Source organism: Ambystoma mexicanum, chromosome 6p (genome assembly GCF_040938575.1).
Source record: "Ambystoma mexicanum isolate Mex_15411 chromosome 6p, UKY_AmexF1_1, whole genome shotgun sequence".
NCBI lineage: Eukaryota > Metazoa > Chordata > Amphibia > Caudata > Ambystomatidae > Ambystoma > Ambystoma mexicanum.
Window position 1 is genome coordinate 111,510,326 of NC_090935.1, and position 18,258 is coordinate 111,528,583.

Sequence of the window (18,258 nt, forward strand, 5' to 3'; positions counted from 1 at the left end):
ATAACATGCATAGATCACATATTTTGTGGAGCAAACCCTCTTCCAATCCTCGTTGCGCTGAGATCTTGGGTCTGGATTTGACAAATGTTCGCACTTTTTCGCCCAGGACACATTTGATTTGTCCAGAATTTTGTACATATGTGCGCATGATATCTGGGCATAATCGTATGAAGCTTCATGCTTCTGACATAAATACAATTGCTCCAAAACCAGACTTTTCACTGCACCTTCTCAGAACATTGCAGAGTTCTGGCTCCTCTTAAAATGTGCACAAAAAAATCATTAACAATGCTATTAATTTTATAACTTTTACAAATTCGCACAGTCCTTTATTAGTCTTTTCAAAAATATGCTTTCTGTGCTTTGTGAATCCACAAATGGTCGTCTGCCCCTGCCTCCATCTCCATCTTGTAGCTCAAGAGCAATCTCCGCCCTCTTCTTCTGGCAGAAGCCACTGTTGACACTTACAATCTGCATATCCTTTCAGCCAAGGAAGGTCCATTGTCTCTCCCAGGAGCAGCCCCAGTGCCCCTCCCCTCTTGATTAACACCTGAATGTGAGTTCCTGGTCCAGAGAGCAGAAGAGAGGTGCCTTGCCCAGAGGGGAAGTTTCTTTGTAGTTTTGGCTTGCATTAGGCTTACTTTAAAAGTCACTTTGTTACATTTTTCTTTGTTGAAAATAAACTTGCAATTTTAAAGCAGGCAACTAGAACTCTAATTCCAGTCTCTAGACCATGGAGATTAAATAGTTGCAAACTATATTACTTTTGGTAACGGGTCACTTAATTTATAGACATTTGATTCCAATTGCACAAGTTTAAGCTTCTGATGCAACTAATGACAGATGTCATACAGGCAGCCGCTGGTACTGCGCCCATATTTTGACAGATTTTCACAGGCAAGCACACTTTTTACTGTGGATATTTTGATGATAGATTTGCTTTTCCTGACATTGTGTGTTCATAATGATTCCTTAAATGAAGTGACGGGTAACATCCAGCAAAGATATAGGATGTTTTGTGGTGTTTTGGACCATTATTTTGTATTTTCAGCAACCAAGAAAAAGGGATTTAAGAACAATGTCTGGGTTTCTTGCAATAAAGCACTGCCTTTCCTGCAGTGTTCATTTTTACTTGGTGGGCAGCCCGGTAACATGTTTCAGCAGTGTGGCCTCCTTCCCACTACTGACAACAGGCAAAGTAGATTTGGCAGCGATCTTTCCGTGTTTCAAAGCGCACTTTTCATAGGTTTTGCCACGCCCAGAGATTGTGCAGCCATTTTGATGATTCTTGCACCATCAGCACACAGGGATGTCGCAGGGCGAGCCTAGTGGGTTAAAACATCCCACAATACCCATGGATAGAAAAGCTGATATTACTGGGAAGGGTTGCTTTTATATGTTCAGTAGCTCTATAGTCTCCAATGCTATATGTTAGACAGTCACAAGGGTTCATGTTGATGTTACCAAGTCTGTTTAACCCCAATAAGGTCCAACATCCGCTTCCCCAAAATCACATGTTAATCGTTATCGCTCACTGACTCTTCCTTTCTCCAGGCGTGGGTATATTGTTCCTTGTCTTACTTGGGGGAATATTGGAGGTGGAATAGGCAAAGGGTTGAGGGAGAGTATTACAATAGACATTCAGGGTCTGTGGACGGGAAGGAATATCCTCTAAAGGCAAAGGGGGCATGTGTCTTCCTCCAACAATGCTGTGTCCGAGGATCACCTTCCCCGTGTCATCTTGCCTCATATAACCGCCCCACGGGGATTGGATCAGAAAGCGTCTGCCTCACCCTGGTCACATGATATGGCATTTATGATATGGCATTTATAACGCGCCTCTACACAAGTGTTTTATGGCACCATGATGGATGGTTACCTCAGAGAAATTACTGCTGACATTGTTGGAATCATCACAGTTTGCACAACAAAAGTTATATGTGCAGTGTAAATGCAGGTGCAGGATAATAAATAACTCTGTTTAGACGGAACAGCAGGTACAGTTCATCTTATGATTACCTTGTATTATGCACAAAACTTGCTAAATAACTTTTTCAGTATCATGTAGAAACAAAACCTAGGAAAGCACAACATTTTCATACATATAAAAATGCTGAGACGAGGAGGCTGAAGGGAACAATGCTGAGAACTACAGAGTTTGCTCTAGTAGTTACGAACGCTAGACAGGTGCCAGGAGATTTAAAAGGCAGAAACTGAATGAGCACAAGAGAAGCTACCTGGGTGTCCTGCATTCGCTTGAGGATGTGCGAGGGACTGGTGAGTCTCTGTGGAAGAGTCTGTGGAGCCAACTGGCTCAAGGCAGAAGAGGAAGACTGTAGCAACTGGTGTGCCTCACTGGGATTGCCCAGAGATAGAAGGCAAATGTGGTTGGCGGCCGCGGGAGCTTGAGAACAGTGCCTCAGCCACACGAACATAGAGATGCTCAAGCACCAGGCAGGAGCTGTGAAGGATGTGGAGACTGGTGAAAGAGGACGTTGGACCTGCATTACACTTCCCCACACAGATAAAAGGCCGAGCACGAGAGCAAACTCTTGAGCGAGGCAAAGCGCACAAGTAAATAGCAATTCCAAGATGGCAATTTAACACTAGGAGAAAGACGTCAAAACAGAAGGGGATTGCAAGGAGTGAAGTTCCCTTGCCTTTTTGACAAGGAACCAATGCTTTTATGGGTCCTCGAGATTGGAAAATATAAGACCAGGAAAACAGGCTGAAGAATCCTGCATTGTGTGTCGGAGATACCCGGGGCTGTCCCGCGTCAAGAATCAAGATGGGGAGAATTAGCAGCCACCGTGGTTCTGTCCTTGGCTCCAACAACAAAGCTGCTTCAGTGAAAACACAGCTGGTGAAGTTGGGGAGACCAATAAGAGACCGGTCTGTGTTGAAGCCAAGGTTGCAAGCAGCAACATTGTATGGCGGGCTCTGTAACGAACCATATTAAAATGCATGTGATAAGACACAAGTGATGATAAACTGCTGATGAGTGATTGAACTTTAAAGCAAGCCACAATACCTTTGACAGAGTGGTCCAGCACCGCGTGGGTGCTCAATCGAAGGTCTCTGTAAGGTATCCACCTGAAGAGTAATGAAAGTAGATACACTTGATCCGAGCCCGGCAGAGGGAGATCATTTGTAAGTGAACAAATAAATGTGAATCGAAGTGGTCATGCAACGGGTCAAGCAAAATTCAATGCACAGTCTTCGATTTTGATGGAATAGAGAACATTTGAGAAAATACATGAATCTGGTCTGAGCCCGGCAGGAGGAGACAATTGAAGATTTTGTGTGAAAGATGGTCTGAGCCCGGCAGAGGGGCGCCCGGGGTGAATCGAAAATCACCCAAGAAGTTGGACATGAGAATACTGAGGTGAAAGGAACCTTTGAATGTTTGTTTGTCGTATCGGGCCCTCTGAAGTTAAGAGACTTTGAATGGCAAAGAGACTTTGGTACAAAAGGTCCTGATAGTGAGATTTGAACTGCATCCTCGTGCTAGAGAAGCCAGAGACTGTGCTAAGCTAGAGTGTGCAGCCTTGTTCCATGCTGAAAACATGGGGAAAGGAAGCCAATGGCTTGAATATCCTGACATCATTTCTTGAACACTTTCTTTTGCATATCATTGTTTCCCTCACTATTTGTATTTAGAAGTCGTAGCTTGCTCCCATCTTTAGATTTAGGATTAGATGAGCGTTTTCCAAACCCAAATGAAGTTCAATAAACACCCTTGAATTGTGGTCTGTCTTACTGTTTGATACCATGCCTTCCTTACAGGATTCTTAAGGAATTAGGAGCAGGCTTTTTGAAGGACCATATGATGTGTAAACTGTTGAAACTGTGGGTCTGAATGGGCCAATGCCAGTGACACTGCCACGTGTGATCCAAGTGATCTAATGCCTAGGATAGACTGGTTGATGTATATCGAGAAGAATGTGTCTGATATAGGAGTAGGTGGTTAGTTTCAAAATCTTCACAGGGTAACTTGAAATACAAAACTGATTGTGTGACAAGGAATGGTAGAAACATTAGCTGCCGTTGCTCCAGATTCGGCCGCCGCTTCCTTAAGTTCCGGAAGCTTATCAAGTTCCTCCTTTTCTCTTCTTCCTTCCCTCTTCCCCACTAATGCCCCCCTCTGCCACATTGACTGGTTTCCCGACTCCCTTCTTCTGAATCCTACAGAGTTCCTGGCCCTCCTCGCCCCGTCTACCCCAACACTCCGGTCTGCCTGACCCCCCTCTCCCCTTAATCCTGCGTTTGCCCTTCTGGGCCACCTTCCCCTGATTAGCCTGGTGGGGTGTTCATCCCTTCCGTGCCTGGTACACCCCATCCTTGCACTTGTGTTCCGCACTCCCTGCATCCCCTGGCACTTGCCCACCTGGCCTTCCCTTAGCACTTGCCTTGCCTCGGGGACCATCTTCCTCCCCTCTCCCCCCCCCCCCGTTTGCACTCCTATGCCTCTACTCTGCCCCCTCTTTCCTCCCACCCTAGAATTTTCCCTTCCACCCGACTGCCCTCCCCTTTTTCTCCCCCTTCTGCCCCTGAACTTCTTGTTTACTGCACTTGCACGCTCCAAATGACACTAGGCCTAGTAGGATCGTTATTTCTGTTCTCTCCCCTGACCACCCCACCCCCCTTTTGTCTTGTGGTGCCTTGAAACACCAGTTTATGTATAGGCGCTTTATAAATGACCAATAAAATAAAAGCAGATTGAGGCTGCACAATCTAGTTTGAAGGCTTTTCATACCTTTGGCTGGTATCTGGTTGAACTGACTAATTAATGCATGTAGATTAATCCATATAAAGTTAGATCTGTGCTCCGTTTCATTTGAAGTGCCTGCCATTAGCCACCAATAGGGATTATTGGGTGAACAATCGGTAAGTAAATTGGTCATGACCTGTCATGAAGCAGAGTAGGATAAACGGGCAGATAAAGGCACGCATAATTAAGCCATGGTTTATTGCGACGGGTCAAATTGTTGGGCAAAAGCAAATAAGGGAAACGTAAAAGCTACAACAACCATGGCAAGATGGCTTCTCCTTGAGTTTAACAGTTCTTGCCTTTGTAAAGTCTCAAGAGGTTCTCCTTCTAGAGAAAGTTATTAGTTCTCAACCTCTCCTCACACACTTGCTCTTGGAGAGTGTCTCTCTCTTGCCATCTCCTAATGTCCACACCCACTGCTAAGGCCACCAAGACTTTCATTCTGTTCCAGTCCCCCTCTGGCCTATACTGCCCGACAGCAATTGCAACTGTGCTGAGTTGTGATTGGTGTACTAGGTTTCCCTGCTTCAGTGCACGTGCCAGCAACCAAGCGCCATTTTATGGTAACTCGGAACAAGCTTACTTTAAGTGTGTCCTCAGGCCTATAGCCCCCACCTCTTTCTTGACTTTACCTTTGTAACAGGGGTACCCAACCCCAGAGAGGGGCATTGGATACCACTCTCAGCCTGGGGGTGGGAGGCCTATCCGGTTTTTCACCCGAGCCTGTATGTACTGCCCCAAAGGCGAGGTGGGAGGCCCCAGTCCATTCCCTTGTTATTGTGCCTGCATGTCTGAAAAGTACCAACTTTTCTTGCTCCATACCTTCACAATGGTGGCCAGTGTTTCTGCTTATCCTCTAGCATTCCAGTCCCCGTAAGGCTATGGCAGGGGAAAAAGGAATGAGCAACCCAACGTGTGGAGGGACAGCAAGAGATGGTGAACGGACAGAGCGCTCACTGCAGCAAAGTAACACTTTCCCTACTCTCTATGACTCAGACACAGTGTATCATGAACGGAGCTGCACAGTCCACTCGCCAAAGAGACCCATGTGCTCTACACGCCACAGACTTTTCACTTACCTGCAACGAGACAGTGGAATGGTTTGTGCTGCAAAGTGGCAGTCCCAACACTCTAAGCGCTATAGGCATTAAGTTCACCTGCGACCAGGCCCACATTAAAGCGGCCATCACAACACTGAATATTACAAAGTAGGACATTGCCTATGGTGAGAGAAGGCCGCCATTCCTTAATACAGGTGCACCCGCGTACAAAATGAAATGGAGCTTCACACCCATTATATGTCTCCTTACCTGGTAATCCCACAGCTTGATGCGACGACACACATCATTTGGCCTTGAGAACCAGCTGAGGGTCAGAGCCAGTGGAGTGGGTAGGGGAAGGATAATAATGGGCACAGGCAAACGGAAGGTGTGGGTTGTTAGGCTGAGGTAAAGGACGGAGGAGGGCTAAAAGACCAAGCAGAGGAAGGATGGTGCAGAGGATTGATGAAGGGAATTGCTGAAGGGGTAGCCAAGGTGAGGCATACGTTGGTAGGAGAAAGTGCTACTTGTGTTTGAGTGTGTATGCAAGGTATGCAATTGGGGCTACTAGAGGAAGAGTAGGGCGTGAATGAGAAGGTGAATGGGGAGAGAAAGAGTGGCTGGGAGAAGTTGCTGGTGGAGAATAGTGTAGTGGATAGTAGTCGCAACGGGAGATACGTATTGTGGAGAGGGCAAGAGTAGTAGTGTGGAGAAGGGGAGAATAGTAGTAGTGTGGAGATGCAAGAGTAGAGAAAGATAGAGAACATTGGAGGTAGTGACTGGAAGGGAGAGGGAGAGACCAAGGAGAGTCAGAGGAAGGAGGAGAGTAGAAGGAAGGTAAAGGAAGGGTAGAAAATAAAGGGCAGGAGTACAAGGCTGTTGAATGGAAGGACCAAGTGAAGTCCGAGTTTCTGGAAGACGCCTATCCTTGTACTGCATTGCAATGGGAAATGAAGGTTAGGGACAAACTAGATTTTTCCCAGAGGATTATAGTTAGAAAGGGTGTTTGCCCTTAGACCTTCACCATCAGGTAGACAGGAATTGTGTAGACAGTAGGGGTTACTGATCTCCTAGAGATCATCCTGGAGTTAAGGTACACCTTGGCTAGGGAGAAATCCGGCCACACTGGACAAGAGGGAGTGAGTGGAACTGCCCTAATGGGTCCTTCACAACTTGTCAAATAACAATCCTTGAACTGTCTTTGAGAGTTGGTGTGTTTTGCCAGCTTGTCTTAGGGTAGGTTTTTGTAAGGAAGCCGCAAGCCAAGGTAAGTAGGAAACAGTTTATTTACTTAGTTTCTAGCAGTAAAGCATAAGACCCCCAACACAGTCAGCATCCTGGGTACAACTGAATAAAGCCAAGCATAAACATTGATGACCTATCATTCCAGAATGGTATAAACACAAGGGATCCAATCTAGAATCACAAATGCCCTGCCTGTCAGAACACAGAAAAAGCATTAGCACTTAGCAACAACAATAACAATACATAAAGCATTAGTCCCTTTATATAACACATCCCCCTCCCCTATAAAACAAAATTCTTTATTGATAAAAGCAAACAGCAGTAAAATGAACATCAAGAAGACTGAAATGCGAATGCTCTATCACTTTACTTTTGCAATTCTGGACAAACACCATATTTGTCCACTTTCCACACACACAGCATTCTTGAAAACTCGTGTAACTCTAACTGGTTCTGTGTAAAGTGGCTCCCCTTTCTTGGAGATGACCGCCTGCCTTATCCTCACCAAATCTCCAGCTTCGACCACAGTGGTTTTCCTAGGATGTCTCTCATTCACTTTTTCCACCCATTTATCCTTTCGAACACCCATCTTTTTCTTTACGGCATCCACAACCACATCTGTTGCTCTTGCCCTGCCCAACCAAGCTGGAGCCACACAGGTATTCGCCTTTCGGCCTCTCATATGTTCAAATGAACCAATTCCTGTTTCTACTCGCGGAGCCATCCTCAATACATACAACCTGTCCCTCACTGCAACTCTTTTGTCCAAACCACATGCATTGGCTCCACGAATGGCATGCATAATGCGTCGATTCACTCTCTCAATCACGCCGTTGACTTGTTGACAATACAAAGGCGTTCTTTTGTGTTTAATTCCACATTTGTGAAGATACTCCATAAATAACTTCCCCACAAATTGTGGACCGTTGTCAGTGAGTATACTTCTAGGTAAACCCTCCCTCTCAAACGCATCCTCCATGAATTCAATGATACTCCGGCAAGTAACTTCCCTCAAAATCCTAAATTCCGTCCATCTTGAAAACATATCAACCATGACTAAAATGAATCTTCCTCTACCAGCACCCATGTCAACTGGACCTAGCACATCCATGGACAAATCCTGCCACACTCCCTCTGGTATAGTTGTTTTTCCCAGGGGCTGTGTTACAGCTATCACATTTTTACCTGACTTGATACAATCATTGCACGCACCAACAACCTTCTCAATTTCACGATCAATCCCTGGCCACCAGTAATCGGCTTTAACAACTTCTTTTGTCTTACACACTCCAATATGTCCTTGGTGGGCGCAATTTATTAACTTCTTCCTCAGACTATCTGGAACCACCAACTTATCCCATCTATATAGAAGCTCTCCTTTTACGGACAGTTTGTTTCTCACTTCCCACATTGCCCTTTCTTCGCCAACTAAAAGTCTTTTCTCTGGCCATCCTTCCACCACAAAAGCCATAATACACTTCCACATTTCATTTGATTTAAGAATTTGAATCCACTCTTGTTTCTGTATTATACCTTCCACGGTTGCAAAAACGGTTTCATTCTCACCACACATATTACTTCTTCTGTCATCATCTTTATCTTCCAACTTCACCCTCGAGGCATGGTCGGCCTGTACATTCTCTTTACCAGCGACTACTTCTATCTCAAACTTATGACATTGTAGTCTGGATACCATGCCCGCAACTCTTCTTGAAACCTTGTCAAGACCTTTACTTTCAAAGATCGCATTAAGTGGTCTATGATCTGTTCTCAGGATAAAATCTTAACCCCAAACAAAATTTTTCATTTTCTCTATCCCCCAATGGCATGCCAATGCTTCCTTCTCCAGTACCGAATAGTTCAATTCTGCTCCTCTCAACATGCGGGATGCATGCATTACAATCATTTCTGTGCCATCCACATCCGGCTGCAACATAACTACTCCTATTCCTGTGTCACTGGCATCAACAGCCAGAATAGTTTTCTTTATTGTATCAAACATTGATAAAGGTTTAGCCATGTCAATTGTTTTTTTTATTTCTTCGAATTCTTTCTGACATTCGTTACTCCATTCAAATTCAACACCTTTCCTTAACAAAGCTCTTAAATTAATTATGGAGTCAGCAAATCTGTCCACAAATTGGTGATAAAACTCAATAGTGCCAAGAAATGATCTCAGTTCAGCCTTATTCACAGGTGTTTGTGTTTTCAAAATTGATTCAACCAAATTTCTTTTCGGTTTTAAACCTTTCTCAGAAATTTCATGACCTAAATAATCCACAGTTTGTGTCATAAAAACACATTTCTCGCCCCTCAATGTTATTCCTCTCATTTTGAAAATCTTAAGGACCAGGTTCAATCTTGTCTTCAACTCAGACTCATCCTTCCCACATATCAAAACATCGTCCTGAAAGCACCACACTCCACCAACATCCTTCAACAATCTGTCCATAACCTTCTGGAATACAGACGACGCTGATACCAATCCAAATGGCATGCGCTTGAACTGATAGATTCCCTCATAAGTAATAAAAGCTGTCAATTTTCGTGAGTCTTCATCTAAACTGATTTGATGATATGCACTCGCCATATCAAGTTTAGCAAAGTATTTTGCACTCCCTATCCTACTCAATAACCCTCCCATATTGGGAAGAGGATGGCGATCCGCTACCACACATCGATTAAGTTCCCTCAAGTCAATGCATACTCTCAAATCCCCATTACTCTTCTTCACCACTACAAAGGGGGATATCCATTCTACCGCTCCAGCCGGCTCAATGATTCCCTCTTTCTCCAGTTTTATCAACTCATCACGCACAGCCTTCCGCATGGACAGACGCAATGGTCTAAGCTTAGAGGCAACGGGACTGCTCCCTCCTTTTAATCTCAATCTTGTGAACCATCCCCTTGAGGCATCCCACTTTGTTACAGAATACTTCAGGATATCTAGCTACCATCTCACATTTGGCTCTATTGCTGTTAAGCGCAACACATTTCTCACCCCTCAGATGCCCTGCCTGTCAGAACACAGAAAAGGCATTAGCACTTAGCAACAACAATAACAATACATAAAGCATTAGTCCCTTTATATAACAGTTTTGGGCACAAACTCGCACTTATGGCTCTTTATCTAGAGGCCAGTGTCTATACCTTTATACCCGCAACCCCCTTCCAACCAGAAAAGGGTTTCCATCTTGCTTGGTGTTTTTGTCAGGCTGTGGCAGTTTAACCCACCAACCATGCGTCTCACTCCTGAGCGTATGGCTCCTGTTCAATGTCAGGCCTCTCTCGTAATCTGGCCTTACGTAGACTGAGATGTAGAGCTTAGCAGGCTCTGCACTCTCTTCTGCCAGATGGTCTCAAGATTCCTCAAGCTAGTCTTTCACATTGTCTGAGCTATAACCCTCATCAATGTCTTACATCACGGTAGCTCTGTCACTGTACTCGCCATTCTCCATTTGCCATCTGGGTCAGAGACGCTAGACTTGGGCTCCGATATGGGGCTTATGGGACACTTTGATTGTGAAATATAATTCTGATAGGTTATTTCTCTTCTTCTCAAGTGGCTCTGTCTGGTTACTTATTCCCCCCTTTCCTGATGTTAATCTGATCTATTGAGGGTTTTCACTTTTATCTGCTTATTGGTCTTTTGTTGGTTATTAGGATTATTGAGGTGGTGTGACAAATCCCTATGTGTCGTCACTCCTCTCCTAGGGAGCCTCTTTCCATGAGGCCTGGGAGGAGAGGCCGATACTTGATAGTACCCCTGGGGGTGGTACTCAGCGGGTGTATATCATGGGAAGGGAGGCATGTAAGGAAGGCATGGTGACTACAGTTCACAGATGAATATTGAGCTTCAAAAAGGGTTTGGTAAACACCTATCTAATCCGAAATCTAAAGATGGGAGCAAGCTATCACCATCAAATAATAAACACACAGTCCTAGTGGTGTTGTGTCAAAATAAAAGGGCCTATACTAATAAACCGATTTCCAAATCTTACCTCTAAATACAAATAGTGTGGGAAACAATGTTATGTAAAAGAAAAGTGTTCAAGAAATCATATGTCAGGATATTCAAACCACAGGCCTCCCTTGCCCCACATTTTCAGCACGGGACAAGGCGTTGCACCCAATCTTAGCACAGTCTCTGGCTTCTCTAGCACAAGGGTGCAGTTCAAAACTTCAACATCATGGCCTTCTATGCCAAAGTCTCTTTGCCATTCAAAGTCTCTTCTTTCAGAGGGCCTCATGCAACAAACACAGTTCCTTTCCTTTTTGTTTTATGCATGTACACAAGTCTCTTAGGATTTTCACCTATCCAATTTGTCCGGTGCTTCACTGTTCACCCCAGATCCCTCTCCGCCGGGCTCAGATCCAATTTGACACAAAATCTTCAATCAGTGTCCCTCCGCCAGGCTCGGACCACTTTATCTACTTTTCCATCAACTTTCTTGACTGTATCAACATCGACTTTCGATTGTGCACTGGATTTTGCTTGACCAGTCGCAGGACCACTTCGATTCACAATTCTTTGCCCCTTTCACTTTTGCTATCTCTTAGCTGGATACCTTAGAGACCTTCGAATGAGCACACTTGCAGTGCCAGACCACTCTTTCAAAGGTATTGTATCTTTGTTTCAGAGTTTAGTCACTCATCTGCAGCTCAACTTTACTCGTGTTGGTTATCACATGTGTATCAAACCATGTTCGTTCCAGCGCTCGCCATATAATGTTGCCACTTGCAACCTTGGATTCAACACAGACCGGTCTTGTAGCGGTCGCTCCAATTCACCGGCTGTGTTAATTTTGTGGTGACGTGGCTTTGTTCGTGGAACCAAGGACAATACCACAGCAGTTGGCGAGTCTCTCCATGTTGATTACCGACGCGGGAGAGCTCCGGGTACCTCCAACACACAATGCAGGATACTTCAGCCTGGTTTCCGGTCTTATGCTTTCTATTCTCGAGGTTTCACCAAAGTGACGGTTCTGTGTCGAAAAGGTCAAGGGCACTTCCCTCCTTATGACCGCCCTTCTGTCCTGCCATCTTTCTTCTCTCGTTAAACTGCCACCTTGGAACTGCTGTTTCCTCTTGTGCTTTGCCTTGCTCAGATTGTGCTCTCATACTCTGCCTTTTATCCATGTGGGGAAGTGTAATGGAAGTCAGGTGTGTGTGATTCTTGGCAATTGCCTGGCCTCGCCTGACCAAGGTATTGGGACATGACTGGTACACAGCTCGGGTGCTAGTCTGCTTTCCCTTAGAGCGGGCTGACTGTAAGAATGTGTTTGTGTTGGAAAAGTGGGGGGGGGGGGTCCTAAATATCCTACCGGTTAGGATGGGGTAAAGGTGTTACAGGGAAGGGAATACCTCGTCTCACTTGTCCCACTCACACTCCCGAAGACCCCTCACCCAAGTGATCCTCCCACACTGGTCCACCCCCAGTATTTCTAGATCCCCGAGGACTAGCGAGTGAGACACCTTCTGATTTCTCACAGGCCGCCTATGGGATTAGTGACGGCCTGGAAAGAACATGGTATCCCCATAGCCCATCCTAACCCACCTTACTAGACCCTCCACCTATATGTTTTGCTTCACCACCAATATAGAAAGAACTGGGACGTGGAAGAGTGTAAAGTCCTCAAGGGATAGGTATCCCATAAGTAATGAGACGAGGGAGAGACCAATTGACTCACTGGAAGACCTCAAGATCAGTACTTGGATACAAAAGTGTGGAAGTATAAAGAGCACTCATGAGAACTTGAACGGAGTGGCTAGTGTTTCCATAGACCTGATTTAGTGTTTTCCTCCTTTATTTTCATCTAATAAAGGTCTTTGCCAACCGCCATGCCAACACTGTGTCACTCGTACGTCTGCACCCTTACAGTGGCAATGATCGAAAGCATAGGTTGTTCCGCCATTTTGATGTCGGGCAGAATTATGGTTTCGGATGTGTTGTCAGAATCCCAGCACCCGCTGCAGAGCCTATCCTTGACCTGCTCCTCCTCACCTTATGGAAAATGCATCCTCGGTGTGATGGCAACATAACTGCATGTCATACGCAATGACAACAAGTCTCAAAATGCCAGGCCAACCTCACCCCAGGGTATGCCTCTGTCATTTCTGCTCTTATTCTACTTTTAACAACAACAAAAAAAACACAGCACTCCCCTAACCCGTTAAGGATATGTGTCCCCTCCCCCCCCCGATTGCGCTTCTGTCGGCATCGGCTGACGTGGCAACAGTCGCAAAGAGAAAGAGAGACAAGAGACACAAAGTTGATCAGGGAGAGTGAGCACGCTAGGTCAGAGTATGATTTGTTGTATGAGTTGGTAGTATATTTGTTTTATAATTAGTGTACAGAATCATAGTGTTCTTTTACAAGTATATTCTAAAGTATATTCTCTGAAAAAATGACAATTACTTTACAATCTATGCAATTCCAGTACACTCCCAGTTTAAAAGATCCAGTTTGTACAATATCCGTATATTCCCAGTTGCTCCTAGTTGAACAATTCTAGTCCACTTTATTCCTAGTATACTCAATCTAGGCCTACTACCAGGTATACATTATCAGTATATGTTTACGTTATACTAGTATAGTTTTAATTTGACAGCCCCAGTATAGTCTGTTTGTGCAGGCCTATTTTTATCCCAGTTTGAACAAGCCCCAGTAAAATGCCAGTATATTTCTAGCTGCACAATTCCATTTTACCCCTAGTTTAACAATCCAACTATGCATTAAGTTTGCAAAATCCCAGAACAGTCCCGGTTTAACAAGCCTTGCGGTATGTTCTTAGTCGAGACATCATGATACTCTGGGCCTATTTCCAGTTTGCATAACAACATTACATTCCAAGTTTCAACAGTTGAATTATAGTACACTGAAAAATCCCAAATCAGTCCCATATATTATGGGAAGCAAGATGACAGTGGACAAACCCTACTTTTGCAGCTCAAACTGAAAAGACATGGACTATATCCCTACGCCACTTGGATCATAGTGGCAGGTTGTGTGCTGGATCTCAGGACTTCTTACACTTGATCATGGCTTTCCACTTAAAGGAGCAAGATAATGCCTAGGACCACAGGAGCTAAAAGCTGACGGCAGCTATTTATTTATTTATTTATATGGCGCAAAAGCCACAGGCATCAGAACGCATTCCAAAAAGACAGGACAGTGATTACAAAAACGGGACAAGAATAGACACACAGAAGATCGTATCATGGGGAGCTGAGAGAGGTCGCTAGTCCAGTTTATTTAAAGAGTAGGGTCTTTAACTTCTTTCTGAAGACTATGTAGTTGGTTTCTAATTTCAAGGATACGGGCAGTTCATTCCATTTATGGATGCTTCTGTTTGGAAAGGCCTTGGCCAGGCCGTTTTGCTTTTTAGCTGGGGTTGTCTGGAGAAGACCTTTGTTGGAGGATCTTAAATTTCTAGATGGTTCATGCCACTTGAAGTGTTTTTTTCAAGTATGCTGGGTCTTTGCCATACAAGCATCGGTGGACCATTGTGACGGATTTAAAAGTAATTCTCTCCTCCATGGCCAGCCAGTGTAGATCTTTCCTATCGCCTGTGATGTGTTCCCTCCTTGGCCTACCCGTGATTGTCCTAACGGCATTATTCTGAATTACCTGGCATTGCTTCAGGCATTTCATATTAGCTCCCAGAAGCAAGGAGTTGCCGTAGTCCAGTCTTGACAGTATAGTTGCTCTGGCTATGGTAATGCCGTTTTTTTGGTTGAGCAAAGGTCTAATTTTTCTGAGGAGTTTTTGGTGGTATTGACAGTTCCTTTTTAAAAATGCTGTATGGGCCTCTGCTCCTAGTGAGGCTTGTAAGTAGACTCCCAGTGTCTTTACTTTCTCGGATATTGGAATTAGGGCATTTTTTAAACTGAATGAGGAGTATGAAGGAGTTTGTTTTTTCCTGGCGTGTGTGGATCCAAAGATCATTAGTTCTGTTTTGGTCCCATTCAAACACATCCAGTTGTCTTTCATCCAGCCCTCGACGATGTTGTATATAGTTGTAAGTTTTTCACTGTCTTGATTATAGTCTCCACTAAGCTCGAATACCAATTGAGTATGGTTGGCGAAATTAGTGAAGAATATTCCCAGTTGAGTTAGCATGGTACATAGGCATTGCATGTACAGGTTAAACAGTAGGGGAGAGAAACTAGCTCCCTGCGGGACTCCACAGTCCACTGGTTTGGTTCTGGAGGCCTTATTTCCCCAGACAATCCTGGATTGTCTGTCTTGTTGAAATGATGATATTCATTCTGTTGCCTCTAGTGAGCAGTTTCCGGAGAGTTCTAGGGCCTCTCGGAGCCTCTTGTGATCGAGCAGATCAAAGGCTGCCGAGAGGTCCAGTAATATCAGGAGACCTTATTTGCCCTTGTCAAATATACCTAGCATCTCGGTCGGCAGATCTATTAAGGCTGATTCGGTGCTGTGGCCTGTCCTAAAGCCCGACTGTTGGGAGAGCCATTGTGTGCTCTCCTAAAAACTGAGCTTTGCACTGAAATGAATAGACCGACATTTAAAACACAGTAATTATGACCTCGGTCCAGTGGCTGTCGTGTTGCATCAGCCCTGCCCTGGCATTTGTACATGCTTGCAGTGATGAGCCACATTTATGAAAGTACTGCTCATTCAGAAGCCAGTGTTGGTGTATTACAGATTTAAAAAAACACTTTGACCCATGGTTGTGCCTTGAGAGATTTCAATGGTTGACATGTTGAGGACTGCTGGAAAATCTCACTTCCCTAACAAATGACTTTCTGCTTGTTGAGCTCCAAACATCTCATTTTCTCTAATCTCACTCTTACCACAGTTGACATTTCATTTCACATATTGGAATATTACTTGTTTCTAGTCACCAGTCTATGGCCGGTGGAGTGTCTGATCCCTGCTTCCATGTTGAAGGAGCTAGTTAGCGGGTTATGGTGAAAAGGGCTATTATAGAGTTGTTTTGGAAGTGAGATGTGCTTGTAAGTCATTTGAAAAACAAATAAGAGGAATCCTAATGTACTTTTGTCCTCTTTCATTCCACAGATGCAGCACTGCTGGGGACTGTATCACCGAGGGTTTCTTGGAGCTTCATGACGGAAAACATTCAGCCCTCCCTGCTGGCACTACCCCCCCTTCTCTGTTGCAAACCACATACATCACCTGCAACTTCTGTTCGGTTTCCTGACCACCCATCCTCCTTTTCGTTACCCTTTTTATTTTGGTCCTGTTACTGAGCACTGGGAGTAGGAGCAATGAGGCACATCCAATTAGAGACATCACCCAAAGAGCAGGGAATGGACTCTCCTGCTGCAGAGAGCAGTGCTTCGTCTGCAGGGCAGGGCAATGCCTTGGACTCCGGGCAGACCCAAGAGTGCCGGGTTCTAATGGGTTACAGCGAGCAAGAGATCAAGCGCCAGAAAGTCTACCAAGTGTCCATCTTTTCCAACCTGTCCAACTCCTCAAACCCTGCCGATCAGAGAGTCACTGGCCATCAAGCTGTCAAGAGGGGTTGTCCTGACCAACGGATCCCTGATGTCAGCCGTGACCCAAAGAGGGCCCATTGGGGTGGGACAGCCAGCCCTAGACGAGATGGTGTTCCAAGCAAACCCAACCCTGATAGGGACCAGGTGAGCTCATGGTCAGATTTTTCCCCTGGGGTCTCAGACCACTCGGATACATTTGAAGATGGTTTATTGGCTCAGGAGCTGCCACTGTGTTGTTCAGCCCAACACTTTTGCCACAGCGGGCTTAGAGTGATTGAGCACAAGTGTGAGGGTGGCTCTAGCCATGCCAAGGACTTGGAATTCAAGCCTCCAGCCGTCAGGGTCTTTACCAAGCATGCAAGCAGCCATTTGGGCGAGTCACAACCAAGCAGCCAGCACAGTTCATGCAGCGCTTTGCACATTGCTGATCAAGGGGAGTCTTCTGGTAGACCTGCTCCTCAGGGTAGGCTTCCCACCGGACCATGTCTGCCTGAACACGTGAGAGACTGCGGAACAGCAGCAGGAAAGAAGTCACAACTTTTCAGAAGCCATCCCCATTCGCGAGAGCCATTTATGGAAGACCATGCAAGTTGGAGGGATTCCAACTTTAAAGAAGATGGGGCTAGTAGCCAAAATATACTTGATCTTGATTTGCACAATATTGCACAAAACTATACAAAGGACTCCTGTGTAAGGCATGATGAAGTGACTGTAGGAGGAGTTGTGGGTTCTACCCTTGCACGTGCCTCGCTCAGCAGAGGGATGCGGAATGGTAGCCTTCCAGGAAAGGAGGAGCTGGTATCAGTTGATGGAGTCAAAGAGCCTACCACCCCAACATCAGAAGGTTCAAAGGTCCAGATTTCAGAAAGCAATGGCTTAACATCTTTGGAGAAAACCCCTGTGCTGAGCAAGCTACCGGGCTTTGGCCCTGGTGGCTGTACGGTGAAGAGGAAGCTCCTTCAGTCCAGCGAGGGAGCAGAATCGTGCTCTGAGGATGAAAGCCAGTCAGCGAAGAGGAGGCGGATCCAGTTTTCTCACCCTCTTCCAGTGTCCTGTAGAAGCACAGATGCCAAAGCAGCTCCTTTCTGGAACCATCTGCTCCCTTCAGCAAGAGACTCTTCCAAGGTGGGTGTCCTTTTTGTGCTTCCTTTGGCACAAGTCATTGATGAATGTAAAGATTTTTTGTCTACTCTACTTTAAACCTTTTCTCTTGCTTGTCTCATTAAGGGTGACTTCTTCCACCCTTCCCCCATCTGCAGTTAGTGACTGTTTTCATGTTGCGCTCACCACCCCAGCTTCAAGTGATGCTGTCCATTCTATGCTTTCATCCCAGAAAACCATTGGGTTCTCCACCGCCATTGGTAAATGACTCCTTCCACCCTCACTCTGTAGCCATAGTAAAGTCTTGCCCCTTTGTTGTTGACACCCTTCGTTGATGACTCGCTCCAACTTTCCACCCACGTATGGTTGAGAACCTTCCAACCTTCATCCCCTCCATGGTGTTGCCAGTCCTTCCACCACTCACAGTATGTGGCTTTTTCCTTGATGCCTCCCCTACACCTGTGGTGGCTCATTCCATCTTCCCTACATGCGCATGGCGATTACTCCCTTTATTCTTTTTTGCCCATAGTTTCTCTTGTCATTCATCACCAAAAAGAATGCTTCTTCTGTTGTTCCCACCCCACAATTTACTTTTGTAAGGACTCATTCTGTTCT

At 45.3% G+C, this 18,258-nt stretch overlaps 1 protein-coding gene across 6 annotated transcripts in view; it reads left to right on the top strand.

The window, feature by feature from the left end:
* Nucleotides 1–18,258, top strand: part of ATOSB (atos homolog B) — a 726,183-nt gene that overhangs the window by 510,249 nt on the left and 197,676 nt on the right. For all 6 annotated transcript variants that reach the window (XM_069626804.1, XM_069626800.1, XM_069626801.1 and 3 more), the window contains one exon: nucleotides 16,103–17,667. In XM_069626804.1, coding sequence (XP_069482905.1) covers nucleotides 16,312–17,667 — 1,356 coding nt within the window. In that variant the 5' untranslated portion in view covers nucleotides 16,103–16,311. The remainder of the gene's footprint in view (nucleotides 1–16,102; nucleotides 17,668–18,258) is intronic.